Raw genomic sequence first — 20,697 nt, 5'->3', positions numbered from 1 at the left:
AAGAAAAACTTTTAATATCATTTTTTTTTCTTCAGGAAGAAAACCTACCGTTACCGATGGATAACACGTGAGGGTGTAATCCAAAAGGGCAGCCTGAACATTCTCATAACCCTCGAGGATGGTCTTCCGATTGGTAATGCCACGAACCTCTGCAAGTTGAACGTCTTAAATTCAGTGAAATTGGAACAATCTGCTTTACCAAAAGATCTCACCTGGATTGAGGAGAAGCAGGAACTTCATGCAAATGTAATCACCAACATCGAATTTCAGCTCTTGCAGCTTATTCTGCAGCTCATTAAAGTGATCCGCAAGCTGTGGCACCCCCAGCAGCCCCAGTCCGAGCAGATCGAATTTCTGCCCATTGTGGAGCGTCGTCTCATCCGGCAATGCATTGTGTATTCTCTGGTGTAAATGATCCAACACTAGCATGTCTGACCATGAATGCTGCAGCAGCTTCATTTGATCATCCACCTTTAATACGCAAAAAACATTTTTTTTTAAGTTTTCTCAATATTTTCCTTTGGAAAATTTTCTACGTTACGTTACGTTACGTTAAATGGGGTCCGGAGACTTTCATCTCCTGTGCACTGCGGCCCATGTGGGCCTATTGTGCATCCCCTTGATTAATATTGGATATTGAGGCGTTTAATAAAGTTGACGACCTCAATTGGAGTAATGCTTTTTGGGAGAGACTTCTTTCGTTTTTTTTTGAAAGTTTATTCATTTGCAAATTTTCTTAATCTTAAATAATGAGCCTTATTCAACCACCAAGAAACCCTTGAAATTCGCTTGAAATCTTGAAATTTCAGTACTAAATAACGGGATTTTTAACTTCTTTTTGATCAAACGTGGAGTAGAGAGACAGATAAAGGAATTTTCTCAATATATTAATAAAGAAAATCTCTTCCCATAGACATTGAGGAAAGCTCCAGAGGGAGCCGAAAGCCTTAGAAACACTTTAAGTTTTATTTTTTTACATCTCGTTGAAAAAGAAAATTTCTCTCTGACAAAGATCGAATAAAGAGTCTACAAATTTCCTCCGCCTAAACTAACCCCCAGCCAGAGTTGGGCAATTTCTTGTAAAATTTCATGTAAAACCAAGATTTAAAGGAGAAATGATCGGAAAAATCCTAAAGTTTGATTTTTCTTTGTCAAAATTAATTTAAGTAATTAACTAAAAGTCTTTAAATCAAAAAGTTGTTTTACATTAACGGAAAAATTAATTTGTAAAGAGTTTGTCAATTTTATTAAAAGGTTTTTAATTTCCTAATACGCAAAATTACTGATTGGTCAGAAACTTAGGTGGGAAACGATCTTTTAAATGTAACCCGTTGAAATATTTAAAAAAAAAAGAAACTTAGGTCAATATTATTACATATGTAGAAATTTCCTTTTTGTAAAGAAACCGATGAAATATTCTGGATTTCGTTCTATTGATGTTCTTAAAGCCCACTAAATGATTTTAAAATTGATATTTGTCTTTTTTCGATTAAAAAAAAACCTTTTCTCACATTATGCGCCTAATTATAAAAGGTTTCTTTAACATAGTTTTGAGTTAAAGCTCAAATTACCATTAGGTGATTCCGCATTTATTTGAAATGGACACTTATATATTTTTCATGGAGAAAACTCACATTTTTAAGGTAAAATGTTAGTTGAAGAATTTTTTCATAAGGAAAGAATGGATTGAAGAAAGGAAATGAGTTCAATATCAACAAATTTTCTCCTTAATAATGGAGCTGAAAACAATTTTTACAAAACTAGAAATGAACTTTCCGGTAAAAGTATGAAAATTTACAAACCTTTAACAAATTAATTTTATCTGCAGTTTTTATAACTTTTGAATAATGTTAATAAAATCAACTTTCGCGAAGGTGTGCGTGCATATAAATTTACTTTACAATTTTGTCTCTGATCAAGATTTTTTGTCTCTTTTTACATAATTTTACAAAATAATTAAATTTTTTTTAGTTAAAGAAATATTTTGCTTTCATTATTTTTCTTTACAATATTTATTTAAAATTAAAATGTAAAGAAAAAAGCATGTAAAATGTAAAAAAATGTAAACAAATCGCCCAACTCTGCCCCCTGCATGAAGCCCAAACGAAAAAAAGTCTTTTTTTTTTCATTAATAAACTCCCCTCCCACGTCAAGCATCTTCAAACCTCATAGTCAAGAACGAATATAGGAACAAATAAAAGCTCCCAAAAAGTTCCTAAAGCTTTTTAAACATTCATCCCCTCGTGTATGCCCATATTGACCGAAAAAAGCACACCCAGTACCGCATACAAATCCAAAACATTCCTTAACTAGGTCACGGTTAGGAAATTGATTTTCCCGCTCTCTCGCACATCATTTCTCTCTCACTAATATGTGCTGTATAGAGCTTTTCGGGGGAATGAGGAAAATATGTGAAAATTGAGGGAAATACTCATGAAAAAGAAATTCCCAATCACTCTGGGAAAATATCTTCAAGCTCTGGAGGAAATTGCTTTGGAGGAAATTTCACATACATACTATATATTGGAGACATCCCTGTACTACACCCATCTTCCTCTCAATGAAAATAATGAGAAAATTCTCCCCTTTAGATCCTTCGTCGTCCCTTTTCTCCCATAACACTCAACACATTGACCCACTAACCCACTTTATTCATGCTCTCATTCATTCTCTCTCCAGAAACTATTCCACTTTTTTTTGTTCCTTGGGAAGGAATTCTCTCTCTTTTTGACTAAAATTTGATAAATTTGAAATGTAGAGAGCTCTCTTTATAATTGGTGCTCTCCCTTGTATTACATTGTGAGGCTCACCCCCTAAAAGAAACCACCCTTAACACACACAAACGCATACACAACATACAGATACAGCCATGAGGCATTTTTCTTCCCTGGAAAAGTCTGCGTTGTGGGCGTTCGATCGGAATTGACGTCAAAAGCACACATAAACACCCCGGCCACGAAAGCTCAGTATATGATGAAAAAATTCTTTTTAAACGAAATTCTTCTTAGGATAAAATTTGTTATTTGAATTCAAATTAAGGGTTCTGCAAATTCTCAATTAGAAGGAACAAGCTTTCTGTGTCGGAGCTTAAATTGAGCTTTTTCCGTTTATTTTTTCAATAGTTCCCGGCTTATCGTTGCTTTATTTTAAGAAGAAAAAAAAAGATCTCTATTGACTTTTCTTTTTGAATCCTTGTAGAATTTAATTGGATTTAATTATAGAATTAAAAATAGGAGAGATCCTTTATCAATTTTTTTTTTTCTGAGAGTAGTTTAACTATAAGAAAACGCGCCCTTTTAGCTCCCCGCAGCGACATTTCGCTTTTATTTGGAATTACATTTACAAAACCATTTTGAAAGGTTGCAATTTTAAAACAAATAAAACTCAAAAACTTTAAGCTGGGCCCTAGAGCTTTACAAGCAGCAGGGTCTTTGAATGTCAACATCTTGGCATGTGATAATTATGGGCCCATATAGCACGAGGAGCATGTCAATAAAGTAGGTCAAACAGAAGAGAAGAAAAAAATGTTATTTCAACTCACACCCGATAATTTTTCTGACAATGTTTTTTTTTCTTCTTCATCATACCAGGCGTGAGATATTAACTCATTTAGGGTTCCCCCCTTCCCTTTCCCTTCTTTAGGTATATTAATACACCTATACTACCTTCCTACCTCAAAGACAGTAAAGCACACACACACGTTGGGCCCACAAGACAAAAAATAAAACACGATCAAAAAATGCCTTGTGACGAAACTGTGTCAATGTCAGAATTAATCAGGAAACTTTTTAAGAGAAAAATCTCTGTTTGAAACTCTTTTTTTTTCTTCTTATTCTTTTTCCTCCAGCATCCACATGTATTAACTTATTAAACTTTGATATATTTTTTCCCATCGACAAAGCTCTCTCGCATTAAATCAACCAACTCTTCTCTCAATTCCATTTTTTTCGTATACGCCAATTAATTCCCCACAATTGGGTTAATGTGGAAATTTTCTCAACTCCCAATTTCCACACAGAGAGAGAGACACTTCATGATGGTCACTCTGTGGTTAGAATTTAATAATACGTACAGCAAAGAACTTCCAAGAATGGAGATTTCATGGGAAACTTATTTGGACGGGAGGGGACTAGGCGTCTCCACTGGATATATTTATGTATGGCGGCAAACTCTCAAAAAAAAAATTAAAAATTTTGTAATAGCACCACCATAAAATTCCAAAGCTCCCCAACATCTATCAATCTTGCGCAAAAACACCGTCGAAATATTTCCGATGTACTAATTTTTCACTCACACACAGCCACACGCCCAATCCATTCTAAATGGAAATTCATAATAAAAATTATTTGCTTAATTTATGTTTAACTTAATTGCATTTAATTAATGGGGAGGAATTTTTTAATTAAAGCTACATCAGATGGACTTTTACAAACCCTTTGATTTTTAGCCTTAAAATCAACATAAATTCCAACATAAATAATTCAAAAACTTATTTCTTCCCAAAAAGCTTTAACTTTGTAATTCTGTTTTTTTTTTACCATCACCTCATTGTTATAAAAATATTTCAAGAGAGAGGGAGCGAGAAAAAAAAGATTGTCGCAATAGTTTGTACTTGAAAAAATCCCCTCTTCGTGCGCACCCAAAATTGGCCCTTCCGTGGCAAATTGTTTCCCAAAAGAGGTTATGCAATTAATTTTCATCTCCATTTTCCAAACAAAGGTTTAAAAAAACTTTTTTTTTTTCAAAAATTAACCTTCACACTTTTGCAGACAATGAAAGGGCCCCGTTGTGCTTTTGGGGCCCTGAATTTCACAAGACTTCTTCTTCACCTTTAACGTATTAAACAATAAGATCTCACAAAATAATTAATTAATGCTTCTTGGGAAATTGCATAAAAGATCTTCCTTTATTTTAAACTAGAAAATTAATAAACCTACTTAGGGATTTTTTTTTAAAATTTCAAATGACCGGAAATAGAGAAACATTCGAGTTCTTTTTCCCCACCACCCTTTAAAAAAAAAACAATTTAATTTTTTCTGTTACAGCAATTTGCTTTTCGATCATAGAAAATACTACAACACAATTTTTCACAATACAATCCGCAATATATGTATTTTTTAATTTCATTTCTTGCTGCTAATTTGTTAATAAATTCTTCACACCTGGAAGGAACTTTCAAATATATTTTTTTACTGTGCTCTACCTTGTTCCTCAACGGACAAGAGTTTCAAATATATCCAAATGAGGGGAAAATGAAGTAAAATTAAACAAGACCATTGGAAAAAGCCTTAAATATTTTATTTTTCCAAGGGGTGTTTATCTGAATGAAAATATTCGAATCTTCGGAAATATTCGCGATTATTGATAAAATATTCGGATGATTTGCCAAAGAATTGAAAATATTGGTTTTTAGTCTCAAAATGGCTCAGATTGAGAAGTTGAAGCCCGAAAAATATTTATTCAAGCCTCAAAAGGACAAAATTCAAGCTGAGTAGTAAATTTAACTCGAAACGTGGTAAATTTAATCTTAATAAAAAAATGAATTCAAGCATAAAAATATTTCTTTGTCAGTCCTAAAAAGTCAAAGATTGAAGAATAAAACCTCTTAAAAAATATTAAACTCATGCGTAGAAAGGTGAAAAAGTTTAGTAAATTCAAGGCGAAAAGTAGTGAGTTTAACTCAGAACTTGGTAATTTCAAGCCTAAAAAAACAGAGTCCACAATCTAAGAAAAACCCTTAAAAAAGTTTTTATTCAAGTCTAAAAAAGGACTAAAATTACATCCTAAAAGTATTAAATTCAGGCTGAAAAGTAGTAAATTCAACTTAAAAAGTGCTAAATTCAAACCTAAAAGTATTATTTGGTTTACAATCCTAAAAAAGCAGTCTTCAATCTCAAAAAGCTTTAAAAAATATTTAATTAAAGCTTTAAAAGAATTTAAAAAAATAAAGCCTAAAAATTAGTAAATTCAAGCCTAAAGGACTATAGTTTAATTCGATTTCATGTTATTTAGCTTTTATTAAGGAATATTTATGGTGATTTAAAGTATTCAGATCTTCGCAAATATTCGCCATAATAACCAAAAAACTCGTCAGATAATCACCCCTTGTATTTCTCACTATAATTGAGAAACGTGCTAAAACTTCTTTAAAAAGAATTGTTTGCTTTACAATTTATTCTCAGGACACTTTACTCTATCAATTCGGAAAAAAAATGAAATTTTAGAACTTTTTCAAAGTCGCAATAGTCTGATTTCTTTTGCCTTTACTGAAAGATTTAAAATAAATCATAATTATGCAGCCATAAGTTCTATTAATTTATTTTTAATTTAATTTAATTCATGGAGTCGATTCTGACAATAATCTTTTCTTTTCTTTTGTAAAAATTTAAAAGATGTTACAAAATTTTGTCAGATAGTGCTATTAAAACGTTCTATTGTTCTTCTATAAAAGAAAAGCAATGAATTTGATATTCCAGATCACACTCCGAAAAATCTTTAAAGAAAATTGGAAAGATTGAATTGAATATACAAAAAAATGTCAAAATCCTTTAATATTTTTCCCAGAATACCAAAAACCTTATAAGTAACGAATCGTAAATAAGAAAACAAAAGATTTATATCAGAATCTACCCCCATCATTTATTTCTTTTCATCAATATCCATTTTCTGAAATTTACCAACTTTGTGACCATTTTAACGGGATTTTTAGCCAATATTGAAGGTATAGAGGTGCCTAATAATTCACCACCATACCGTGGAAATCACACGAGTTGACAGGGTTGACGAAGGAGTGTGAAAGAGTGCAGAAAGAGTGAGAGAGTGAGAGAACAAATAAAAGAGAGATGAGGAGTGAAGAAAAAAAATCCAATTCATAAATGGTAAATGGATTTTGAAATATACAAAACGAAAAATCAGGTCAGCGCCAATATGTCAATCGAATCGTGATTGTTGTTTAATAAAATTGCATGAAAATATACAAGTATAAAAGCAGTTGTTCCGCGGTGGAGACAACACAAATATCTCACACCACGTACTATATATGCATAGTGTAGGTATCACCGTGATATATATATTTATTGAAAAACTAAATTCACTTTCCGGATGATTCTCTCTCTCAATGTAGAGCTATCAAGACATTTTTGTGAGATTCCTTCGAGATCACGTTCTCACATTATTAAAAAAAAAAAAAAATGAAAAGCCGTGAGATGATTTTTCGCATGACATTTTCATTTATTTATTGCGAATTTTCATCTACATACTGGCAAAATTATTATGTGTATTGTTTTGTAATTTTTCCTTTAGTGTTATGTGTACAAACATAGTGTGATGCTTCCCCGTTAACGCGACTTGCATTGATTCTTCCTACTTCCCACGGTTTTATTTTTGGCTGCCGCATCTTTTTATCGTTAAATTAATTTGTAAACCACCCGGCGCCTCCATCTAGTCCCAAGAAAAAATCGATTGAACTCAATTGATTGATTTTATTTCTTATACAGAAAAAAAAGAATTCTCTGCTTAAGAAATATTTCATTTTAATTCCTTTTTTTTTGTTCAACGAAAAGTGATGCAAGATATTTAATTCCTTCCACGCATTACTTAATTTTGGGACACACAATATTTGCAAAATTCGCACAAGAAAACAAGCAAAGCGACACATTTACTCTCTACATTTTCATTGAGCATCTCTTTCAGTGCATTGTCCAATAAATTAAACAGAAAATTGAGAACAAATTTTCATCATCATAACATCTACAAATAACACCCAAAAGTTTTTCTTCGCATCATCTCACTTTAATATCACAAAATGTAAAATTTTCGCCTAAGCATTGCATCAGTTGTGTTTGAAGCTTTTTATCCGCATTTTCCACACACTTTGTGAGAGCTTTGAGAGAATTATACGTGTGGTGTTTATTCTCTCTCTCTCTGCCTCTCTTTGACTCTCTCAGTGTGCTTTTGTAGTGTATGTATATACATATTACGATTTCGTTCAGCTCAAATTGACAAGTAGGTCATCGTGAGCGAGAGTAATTCAGCCAAAGCAATCTGCCCATAAAGTTTTCCTCCTTCCATTTATTCTCTCGCTCTCGCCGCTCTCCTCCTCCCCCCATTTGGCTTTCCTGCCCACCATCCTTTTATCCAAAAAGCTTAATATACATTTCATGCAAAATATATCCCATCCACACCCAAAGCTCCCTCTTCATACGATATTCTTTTGCTGCAAAAAAAATTCCCCCCAAAAGATTTTTTTTGCCCACCAAAGAAATCTCCCAAAATGTGAGCGGAGAGCATGAAAATTCCCCCTGACCCCACCACGAAAGCCCTCTCACTCTCTGCTCATAAAAGTTCTCCTCATATTGTACATCTCATTCCAACAAATATACTTTGTGGATTTGTGCTTCCTCTTCCACACTTGTGATGTGAGAGAATTAACAATTTTCAAATTGTACCAAGTTTATTGCTTCACGTGGATTTCCGCACTGCACTTCACAACATAAACTTATAGGCACCATTCAATCACACAACATAACACACATCTTTCTCTCCTTCTCTATCATTCATTGAGGAGCTTTTATGTATTTGAGGTAAAAAAGAGATGAATAATCAAATATTTTTGCCGGTTTTTCAAATTTTTAATTCCCCTCTCTCTGAGATTTCACTTTTTTTTTTCATTGTAGGTAATTGCAAATTGATTTTACAAAATCAACGACCTTCGGAGGAAGTTTTGCACATAATTTTTTATGGCAAAGTACAAAAAACTGGGAAGCTTCAGGACTGAAAGCTCATTGAGGGAATTAGAGAAGAAATGAAAGAAAAAAAATCTTGTCAACTCACCTTGAGATCTTTGAAGAAAATGGTGTTTCTTGCCCAATCCACCTGAGAAAATAAATTCTGATCTAGCACTTTGCACATTAACTCAAAGAGGTCCACTTCACACTGATTGTACGATTGACTCTGCAGGAGGGAAAATAGCTGCGTCTGCCACTCACGATCATCGACTGATTGTACAAATTCACGAATCATCGGTGATACCCTGAAACACGAAAATAATAAAACATATTTTCAGGGGTAAAAAAACATGTTTAAAAATAAAATTCTTAATGAAGAAAGAAGCAAAATAATCGTCGTTTTATGGGCAAAGACCTTACCTGAGCGTCTCCACAAAACTCCCGGAATCTGCTGTACTTGTGGGATTGGTATTGGCGTCGAAACTAAAGGCTTTGGGACTCAGCGAATGCGGCGATGCTGTCGTTGAATTGGCATACCACAGCTTTGAGTCCGTCATTGTATTTTGTATCGTGGCTATTGCTGTTGTCGATGGATTCGTCGGGCCATTGCTACCACCGCCACCGCCGCCTCCGCCTCCGCCGCCACCTCCCCCGCCCGCACCGCCACTGCCGACACTACCGCCGATTGACATTACCGTCGTACCCCCTGTATTTACCTGCCCAAGCGCAATGGCAATGGGACTTGGTGAGGAGTCCGGAGAGGACGTCAACGATGATACCTGCCACACATAGAGAATATCAGAATGTATTAACCTTTTGCTTACACATGTGGGGTGCGTGGGAAAGTTAAAACTTTTTGCATTTTGACTTTTTGACCTTTTTTCTGCCAATTAATTCAAAAGGGATTTTTTTTAGATTAGTTTTCTTGCACAAAAAATTAGAACTTCACCTGTGGAATTTGGATCTCCTGCTTTATGTGCATATTAGTGTACGGCTGCTGGTAACCAGTGGGAGACAGTTGAGATTGTGAGCCATCCGAGGCACCCATTTGGCCGCGCAGAGCTTGCAGGGCGAGCTGCCGTTGTCGCAATATTTGCAACTTTCTTGCACGATCCCTCTTGTACATTGGTCCAAATTTATTTCGACCACCACGCATTCTATCCGCACGAACAGCTATACATGTCATATGAAACACAACAGCAACAACAAAACATAAAGACATTAATCCAAAAATTTCTCTTTTTTTTTCTTTAAATTAACAAGAAAAAATCATCAAAAAATATCTTTCGCAAATTGTCTCAATTTTTTTAAAAAAATCTATTGCAGTCAATTTTTTATTAGAAATTTTATAAAATTATTAGGTACCTACTTCTTATTATTTTGAATTTTAATTAAAAAATTTGTAAAAGTAGGAAAGGTAAAATACAATGGGTATTATTCTGGCGAATATTTGGAATATTTTAGCAAATCGTTCGAATCTTGACGAATAATCAGATTTTTGACAAAGGGTGAAATTCCCTAGTCAGACAGACTTAATATTTCTTAAGAAAGTCTTAAGTTTTCTTAAGATTCTTTAAGTTTTATTGAGAATGTCTTAAGTTTTCTTAAGATTTCTCAAGATTCCTTAAGAAAAAACTAAAAACTTCCTGAGAAAAATTAAGATATTTAAGTTTTCTTAAGTGTACCTAACTTAGAACTTCTTCAATCAGGCTTTGTAAAAATCATCAAAAAATATGCATTTTGCTTAAGAAATCTTTACTTTCGCTTAAGAAAACTTAAGAATCCTAATTTTTTCCTAAGGAATCCTAAGTTTTTTCTTAAAAAATCTTAAGAAAACTTGTGAAAATTTAAAGTATTCTTAAGAGAACTTAAAGAATCTTAAATCTATCTGACTAGTGAATTTCACCCAAAGACTTCGAATCTTCTTGAAGAAAAATCATAATTTTAACGAATAGTCTGAATCTCCTTGAAGAAAAATCAGAATTTTTACGAATAGTTCAAATCTTAACGAATAGTTCAATGAAAAATAGTCTTAAACTTCTTTACGAACAAGGGGATGGTATAACCTCTTTTTCTGTGAAGAAAAGTCACTTTTTGTTGATCAAAATGTATGAGGAATTCTCGAATCTCGATCAAACTCGACCGATTCCCGAGAAACACTTTAACTTTTTTTATATTAATAATGTTATTTCGATAATGAGATAGGGATCAATCGAAAGCTAATTAAATGTACTTTCGATTGCAAGTGGAATTGTGCAAACTGATCTCTTCTTTTGATCGGAAGAACCTGCTGCCTCACGAAAAGTACTGATTTCTCGGGGTTGGGCATCCCCCTGTTTACGAATAATCCGAATCTTTTTAACAAATAATCCGAAAATTGACGAATAATGCAAATCTCGACGAATAATTCGAAGATTCTTATTCAGATAAACACCCCTAGGTAAAAGATATCTAACGAATATCCTTTTAAATTAAGTAATGCAATGTGAGCAATGTAACTTCAATTAGTTTCTCCATAAAAATCCCACGCTTACGCACGAAAAAAAATCTCAAAAGAGACTTAATGAACTTTTTTTTTCATCTTCCTTCCTCCTCATTTTTGCCTTCAATATACCCCATTTTCGTCTCATCACAATGTTAATCACATTTTCATGTCTCTTAAGGCCTCTTTCTCAACTTCTTTCTCACTTACTGCCACTATTTTTTTTTTCGGGGGGGATTTGTAACACATCTTTTGCAATATAAAATATCACAATCACATCATCAGTGGCACCAAGAGAGAAGCCACCACCAACAGAGGCAACCTAATGTGCCTATAGAGAAGACACACAAAAAACGACGCACTGTTGGTACTCCAAATTGAGAGAAGATGAATTGGTTGATGGTAAAGAAGAAGAAGAGAAAAAAAGAAACGTGTATGACTTCCAATCCAACACACAATTATTGCAAAATTCTCAATGGTGCCCCTGCAATATTCTTCTATTGCCAATTCTCTCTTAACTCTGTGTGTCTAAATTTAAAGAGCTTTTTAACATGATTTTTTCTTCAAGATTTTTAGCCTAAATTTATTACCTGACTTCACCTATCAACTGCCAATCAAAATGTTTATTTTTTCATTGCAAATTTCGATGGTCAGAGCAAAATTGATGCCGACAATTAAGAGAATTTCATAAATTTTTAAAACAATATTTTCACCTTCTCCGTAAATTTATATCTTATCTCTCTCACAGTGCTACCAAAAAGCATTAAGAAAAAAAGGTCATATAGAGACGAAGAAAATAAAATAAAAAGACCAACCCAGTATACGCCAAAGTAGCAAAAAAAAAACGAGTGAAATAATAAAGTTTGTAATATGAGTTTGAACTCAATTTAGTCACATTCTATAATTTATCTTTAGCTCCATTCATACGGAGAGCCAATTACAATGGGAGACGGTGGCGTTTACGAAAGCTCAGCGCGAGCACTAAAGTAGCGCGTTGGTGGACAACATGGATCACATACACTGTACGTACATAGGAAATTGTTGGGACATTCAGAAAGAGAAACACGCGAAAAAATATTGCATCAATCCCTTTTTAAGAAGTGGACAACACCTTAAATTTTTCAAGACAACTCAACGTGAAAAAAAATCTCTCACAGAGGGAACACAAAATATACATTGAGTAGAAGTATTGCACGGAGATTTTGTACAATATGTTGGTGCCTCTAAATGGAAGAAAAATTATTTCAATTGATCATCATTCATGTATAAAGTTTATATATTTATCTGTAATTCTTTCACATGTATGTATGTAATATACAAAGTATTCGCGCATGCAAATTGATGCTGTTTGTCATTTTCTGCACACTCTGTAAACTTCACTTTGGGGCAATAATATCGACGAACGAGAGAGATCAATTTAATCTTTCTAATGGAAAAATTATGAAATATTCTACTGCACACATTAAAACAACAAATTATAATTTAAATCCATACTGCCAATGGCTGTATTGTTCTGTGGAGTACTATTAAATTGTTAAAATGTAAGAAATTAATAAATTCGCTGAAAAGCAAAACGTCGCTGGAAAAAATCATCGCGCTAAAATAGGTTGTCTTTAATTTCTAATAAACTCTATATTTTTTAAGAAAGAGAATTCTCAATTTAACTCTTGTGGAACACAAATTTCTGTTGAAATTTAGCACAACTGCAATGGAAAAGAACAAAAATAGCGGCCTGTGCAACAATCGCGTGATTCTTTAGAGTTCTTAAACCACCTTATAGTTTTGTATATAGATAATCTCGCTATGTGTTATAATTCCTTACAAACTGTTATCTTTTGTACGCTATAATTACCACGTTGGACGTACTAATTGAGATTCCTTGCAATTTCCCACTTAAAATATATCACTGAGATTTTCTTTAACTTTGTATAATACAAAATAGTTTTCTTTTGCACCTCAAAAAAAATTCGCACATAAAAGGAGCTTTAAACGATCCCCTTAATTTTAAATTACGATGACACAGTTCGTTGCTTTATGTGTAAAAAAAATTCACTTAAAATCAATTGCTCGAAAAAAAAAGAGGCGTGAATTTGGAAGAAAAATTCCACAGTGGGAAATTATGCACGAAATTTAAAAGTTAAAATTTTTCTTCTTTGCTTGACATTGAGTGGCATGGTCAAAATGCTAATTTCCCAACACACACGTTGGGTGGCAAAAAAAGTGTCTCAAGTTTGTGTATCAATTGTTTGGCCCCCTTTTTATGTACGTAACGTACATCATCATCTTCCTAGAACTGTGTCACTAAAAGTCAAAATCAAACAAGACCTCCACGAATCATATTGAATTTTCAAGAGTTTTTCTTTTTCTTTTTTTGCTCTTGATCTCCTTCTTCATGTGATACATTTTTTGTAGCTCTCAATCCTTGAGTAAAATTCTTTAAAAAAAATATTTTGCTAAAATAGTTTTACACTGTCTATAAAAAAAAATATATAAAACGAAACATCTCCCCTCTCCCCTTATAAATCCCCATTCCATAAATTGTTGCAATTTGATGATCAATGTTAGTATTAACTTGACTTTTACACAACTTTATTTCACTCTTCGCCATGTCTTTCTCTCTGTCAGTGCCATTGCAATCGTTATATAGTTCGAAATTCATACAAAAGAGCATCGAAAAAGTCGCGTGCAATTCTCCTCTGTCTGGTGCATTTTACTCCACTTCAATTGTTTGTTGGTATATAAACCCATGCAGAAGAGAAAGAAAATGTTTGTTGTTCACTGGGTCGGCAAAATACCTACATTTTCTTCTCTGCACAACTCCCCCAAACAGAGTGAATTATATAATGACAACAAAAGCCCCAACATACACGGTGAATTGAATCAAAAGTGAATCTGAATCATCCTCTTGTATTACAGTATGGTTTATCTCCTGTCCAGCAAAGAGGAAATTTCAAGTTCAACAATCAGTGAGAAGGACTCTTCTGTGATGCTAGAAATCATCAGAATTCCTTCATCCAACTTGAACTGCATTGGAAATATTTTAATTTTCAGAGCTTTCAGACATTACTTTTTTTTGCACACTAGAGGGCTAAAGAGAGCTAAACTTCAGAGTCATCTAGCGTGAAATACAAACAAGGAGCATAGGCTTAAAAATTAATTTCTTCACACATAACTTTTTTGCACACTAGAGGGCTAAAGGATACTTCAGAGTCATCTAGCGTTAAATACAAACGAGGAGCATAGGCTTAAAAATTAATTTCTTCACACATAACTTTTTTGCACACTAGAGGGCTAAAGGATACTTCAGAGTCATCTAGCGTGAAATACAAACAAGGAGCATAGGCTTAAAAATTAATTTCTTCACACATAACTTTTTTGCACACTAGAGGGCTAAAGGATACTTCAGAGTCATCTAGCGTGAAATACAAACGAGGAGCATAGGCTTAAAAATTTAATTTCTTCAGACATAACTTTTTTGCACACTAGAGGGCTAAATGATACTTCAGAGTCATCTAGCGTGAAATACAAACGAGGAGCATAGGTTTAAAAATCAATTTCTTACTATTCATGAACGAATTTGACCTTTTTTTACCCGCCCATTTTCCCATAGATCACGTAATGTTGTTTAAAGAGATCATCTCACTGGCATTGGAATTCATTTCACACGAAAGAAATGTACAAGAGCAACCGTATATTCAGCTCCTATTATATCACCTTTCTCGCATGCCATTTCATCTATCTCTATGTACGTACAGTGTATAGTGTTGTACCTTTTTCCGTTACACCCAATATCATGTGTGTGATACATTATTAAATAATACTGAATCGTGGTTTTCAATTCAATATATACACAGCATTTCAAACACACATATATAGCACTATTTTATTAACATTGGAATCATGGCAATGGGTGAAAAGAGAAAGAGCAAAAGACGAGGAAAAAAAAGGCGCGCACACATAACGTGAAAGAGTGAAATTTATTAGAGAAAGAGTGAGAAGAAAACCTTGACAGTGACCCACTTTTCACTGTTTTTTTTTTCTTTCTTTCTTCTTTCACTTCTCTTCCGCGTTTTATTCTTCATTTCCTCTAAAATTTACTTTCGCTGTCAATGGAATGCTGTCGGTGCTTTCATGAACTTTCGCCACCTCTCTTTTTTTTATCGTATTTTGTTGTATATTGTATGCCTAACACCTTCACTATATACAACTACACCGTGGAGTTTAATAAAATGTTATTTAAATTTCGTGCAGAGTGTAAAGTCAATAGCACCACCAGAGTCGAAAAGTCAGTGACTTCACAAAGAATTTTACTGTGTCAATATAGCCAATATATATTACTCAATATATGTATGTACATACATACATCACTCTCACTCTGGAATGCAATTTATCTATGGCTCTAGATGGATATGTTGAAGAGAAATAAAAAAAAAGAAGTCAAATACATGAAAAATTCTTGCAAAATTCTCACTCCTTCTGCATTCAAATGAGAATTATATTTCTCTTTCTCTCTTTACCACTCATGGCGCATATGTAATGTCTTACATGGGTGTACAAACACTCAATATATGTCGCTCAAGATAAATCGTCTCATGAAAATTGTATAACAAAGAAAAATTATATTTAATGCTTCTAACACAGTTTGTATACAAGATTATAAACAAAACAATTTACTCTTAAATAATTCTTTTTCACATCTATTCTCTCCCCCTTTTCCAATTATACCTACATTTTGTATATATTGCCACGAAAAAGAAAACAAATAAAAATACAAAAATACGTGTATTTACCTATTTGGAGAAGGAAGGAAAAAGAAAATAAAAAAATACAAAAACATAAAGCTCTCAAGTAAATAGATTCTGAAGCAATTATGGATTATGTTAGAAAAAAATTATTTAATGGACAAAAGTTGTGGTTTTACTGAAAATTTTAATAAAAACCTTCTTAGAATGTTTGATCTGTATTAATTTTCTTACACTTTAATGGAAATTTGTATGTGACAAATAAACTCATCGAAAAACAGCTGGGACGATCATGATTAAATTTTGATTTGTCAAATGATTAAAAAGGAGTTTTAATGTTTTAAAGAATGTATTAGATATCTTTTTGTTTTAATTTTTCATTAGCCCGAACATCTCTCACCCAACCTTAATACAGCTCCCATACAAATTCACTATTTTTTCGTGAATTTTTCATATTTTCCCTACTATTTGGTAGTTAATGTGTTTTATATTTTTAAAGAAAATTCTACCTATTAATCCCACTACTTCTTCTCCAAACACTAATATACGATTCCATGTTACAGCATCAAATTAAATTTGCTCACACGAGATTGGGGGCTCAGGTTAACTAATAGATTTATTTGAAAAATATTTTTGAAATATTGGCCCTTATTCAGCGACCGAGAAACCCTTGAAATTCGCTTGACATCTTGAAATTTCAGTACAACATTTAAAGATTTCAAGGGTTTTTTGGTCGCTGAGTAAGGCCCATTGAGAGTTTCTTTGGTTTTTTCTTAAATCTTCATTAATAAATATCATGAGATATCTTTTTTATGAGAATCCCAAATAGTTTAAAGTTAGAGAACTTGGAAAGTTTTTCAGGTAAAACCTCGATAATGTAAAAAATTTAAAAGCAACCCTTCTAGCATGTGCGTGATACTGTTGGGCATTTTCTTCGTCATCAACCATACTCATGTAGCACGCCATTGTAAATAAAATCGAAAAAGAGGTACCACAAATACTCGCACAAACATACATATCTATGTACATAATATTATTATAGAAGAAAATCACCACAAATGAGATATAAATAGATACAGGAACGAATTAAATTCATCACGACTCTTGGAAAGAATCGTCGTATATACAAAATAAAATGAAATCAAAATTATATATCTTTCAAATTCTTATATATGTGTTATGTACAAAGAAAAGAGTGTTGTCAGAGGATGTTGTATTCTGTGTTACTCTTAATTTTATTCCGTGCGGAAATGCAAGTGTCGGGAGATGAATCATCGCAATTTATAAAGGAGATACATACTGTGAGACCCCCATAAGTAATCGAGCATAAAAAGGGGGCACAAGAAAAATAAAAAGACATCCCTGGGCTTATTGTTTCTGACTAATATATTATAAAATTGCTTTTCTCAATTCAATTTATTCCTTCAATTAGTGCAAAATACAAAAAGCTCTTTTTACCCATTTTGTTTGTATCTCTATCCAATTTTTCACTCAATCTCAAATAACACTTGAAAACTTTTTATACTCTACACAACATATGGGTATCATGACCAAGAACAGTGTGGTAGCGAATTGAGAAATCCAATAAGGTAAGTATATTATGTATGTATGCATGTGTATACATATCTATATATCTCTCTTGCATTTAACAATTCCACATTGAGCTTTTTCTGTCCAATTCTTGCATATTTCAACGTGAACAATAAAAATTGCAGCTAATAAATGTAGAAAAAAATCATTTATCACGTATTGAGAAATTATTCTTGACTAATTTTCTTAATGTTTTTTTTTTTGTAGCTCTCCCACCACAACTTTTATGTTTAAGGTTTCTACATCAATTCACTTTTACGACATGTCTCTTTCTTCTACATCGTATTTAAAATTTGATGACAAAAGATTGGGTCTTCTCTTTCAGTGTGGAGGAAGATTAAATAGAAGAGATTTTTCTTGTAAAATAAAATCTAATTAATATCAAATGTGGGATAAAAGCTCGGATTTTGCAAAATTCAATTTAAAATTGGGTTTTTTCATCACTTCTTCTAAATTTATTTCTGCAATTTTTATTAACGTCCTACTGTCACAATAATTTCTTGCTAAAAAAATGTGCAAATACATAATTACAATAAATTCCAAATCAATAGCGCCATTTGCGTAAAAACTAATTTATTCAATGTAATTATGGTGAATGTAAAGTATTAATCTCTTCGTGTGAAATATCATCAATTTTGAACACTAAAAGCTCATTACAACCAACTTAAATGACCAATACAATCAACACAAAAGTTTTCTTTCTTCTTTCACACTCCTCTGTTGAGCGTCATTTGTCTTTTTCGCATCATCTTCATCTCTTCTTTACTATTACCTTTTTAACGACACGTGCTATTAATTACTCATACACACAACAAAATTGAGACATTCATATTAAGAAAGATCCTAACTATGTATAAAACAATATACTTTGCACTCTTAATAATATATATCTCTTTTGCTATTCCATGGAGATAAATTGAAACCCCCCACAGCATCGCAATCTCTCAGTCTTTCTGTCTTTACAAAAAGAGGTGTTAAAAACTTTGTGAACAATAAATTTACAAAGAGGTGCACACAAAAAAGATCACAAACATGTGAAATATTTTGATCTAAGTACTACAGTATGTGGTCAAAAAAAATAGACAAAAAGATTTGTTTTTATTAAGGGTTTAATTTTAAATATTTTCATTATCAATCAACAATTTTTTTTAACATTAGGAGACTTGAAAGATTTGATTTTTTCTTTTAAACTTTAAAGATAAATTGAGCCTTAATATTTTTACTCACATACTGTAGGTAAGTAAACGCGATATCTTCATTTCAGGCAGTTTTTTGTGCTTTCAAATAAATTCACATTAGGTTATGAAGAAATATAATGAGACATGAATAAAAGCTCCCTCCTATATAGTTAGGTACTACTATATGCTTTCAATTGTAAGCATTTTTGAGCGCAGAGAGCATTCAATTAGAATTAAATATTGTCGTTTGGCGAGAAATTTGAAATTTTGTAACATTTTTACAATTGTTCATTGTGTTCAAAAATGTTCAAAGAAAAAAAAACTTTACCTATATAAATATAAATATTATGCCAAAACAGAAAATATGACGAAACAAGAGCACTACCTACTTATACCTTTGCAGTTTCACCCATGAGATGTTAGCGAAAAGAAGAGAATAAATAGAAGTACTATTTGGGTACTTTATATGAGAAGCTGGTGTGAATAAAATTAACTTTTAGAAACATCGAGCATTGGGAGTAGGTCAAGGACAACATATAGAAGAAACTAGGTCATCCTCAATATATATTACTAAAATACTATGTTGTGTGTTTTTAATTCAAGTGCGTGAGTGTGAATTGAGATTGATTGTCGTGTCTTAATCATCTTCACGCATCGTCTTCATATATGTATGTACACACAATTCAATTTCCCTTTCAATCTCATTCCGACTGAACTGTAGAAGGATTTAAAATGAGTCCCAAAAGGACTGAATTTTCAAGAAGAAAATTCTCAAAAATTAATAGAAAAAAGCTCAATCCTTAGAGCTTTTTCCTCTTTTCTCCTCCTTGTAAGAAAACATGAAAAAATTTATTTGAGAGAAATATAACAAAAAAAAAATATTGGCAACTTCCAAGCCCCTATACGGAAAGCCGTTGCTTGTTGTTGTTGTAAAAAAAAGTGAAAGGAATTTTTGGACAAACATTGAACATTTCAATTTCAACATTATTGTTGTTACCTTTTCCAAGCACACACATCCAAAAATAATAGTGTTGAAAAAATAGGTGCAAAGAATTGTATTTAAAGGTGGCAGAATGGAAGCCATCAGAGTTCGTTAGTTATATAGATATACATATATTGGTGGCAATGTAATTTAAAACGCTATATCATTTTCAATTCTATAGGGGAGACCGGGGTAAAAATAGTCATTTTGGAATTTTCAAATGCCAGTTTCTCCCAAAATATAAATCGGAAAAATCGGAAAAAATTAGGGTGCAAAGCCTTACCAACCTATAATTTTTGACAGTAATTTGGAGGTTATCCGATCAGTACTTTAGGAGTTAAAAATGAAAATAGATTTTTGGCCCATTTCCCAAACTTTTGCGTATTGAGAAAAACGCGTTTTCCGAAGTTTTCCTTCAGCAATTTTCCAATCTGATAATTTTTCTCACTAGCTGGGTTACTACAGAAAACATTGCCAAGGTGTATTCTTCAATAACTTTTAATGATTTTTCTCTACAATTTTTTGAATCAAAACATACCCCTTGGGGTAGATCTAGTCATCCCATGTAAATCATATGGGAGATCGAAATTTTTGGCATATTTTCTATTCATTTGTTGCAAAATGGCGTGTTTGAGAAAATCGCAAAATTCTCTGTTTTAGTGCGTATAAAAGTGAAATTCCTTGTCGCGGATCAAAAGGTGAGAAGTTTAGTTATCAACTACTATCAATCTCTCAGGTGGAAAATCATTGGAAATGTCGGAAAATTCGACCGACTTTATTTAGCCTACTGGTGACTATATTTACCCGCCGCGTTTAAAAAAAGTCAGAAGCGGAAGGGTTTAGGAAAAGCTCGAAAACTCATATTTCCCGTGGAGATAGAGAAAAGTGGTCTGAGACAAAGTTGTAGGCCAGGAAATTTCCTATAAGAATGACCTATCGAGGAAATTTTCTTGCCCTTGGGGAATCCTGCAGATAAGGATTTATGCAAATTGACTAT

The 20,697-nt window shown here is 32.8% G+C and overlaps 1 protein-coding gene across 2 annotated transcripts in view; it reads right to left on the bottom strand.

Annotated features, from left to right (window-relative positions):
- Window positions 1–20,697, bottom strand: part of LOC129791844 (nuclear hormone receptor FTZ-F1) — an 82,972-nt gene that overhangs the window by 7,685 nt on the left and 54,590 nt on the right. Inside the window, exons 3-7 of one of the 2 annotated variants that reach the window (XM_055830424.1) lie at window positions 9,676–9,899; window positions 9,147–9,505; window positions 8,833–9,031; window positions 213–471; window positions 49–149 (exon numbers count right to left, since the gene is read on the bottom strand). In XM_055830424.1, the coding sequence (XP_055686399.1) occupies window positions 49–149; window positions 213–471; window positions 8,833–9,031; window positions 9,147–9,505; window positions 9,676–9,899 (1,142 nt within the window). Of the gene's footprint in view, window positions 1–48; window positions 165–212; window positions 472–8,832; window positions 9,032–9,146; window positions 9,506–9,675; window positions 9,900–20,697 lie in introns of both variants that reach the window. The other variant, XM_055830423.1, reaches the window with a different exon arrangement.

This window comes from Lutzomyia longipalpis, chromosome 3 (genome assembly GCF_024334085.1).
Source record: "Lutzomyia longipalpis isolate SR_M1_2022 chromosome 3, ASM2433408v1".
NCBI classification, from domain to species: domain Eukaryota; kingdom Metazoa; phylum Arthropoda; class Insecta; order Diptera; family Psychodidae; genus Lutzomyia; species Lutzomyia longipalpis.
This window is presented reverse-complemented; position numbering and strand designations above follow the sequence as displayed.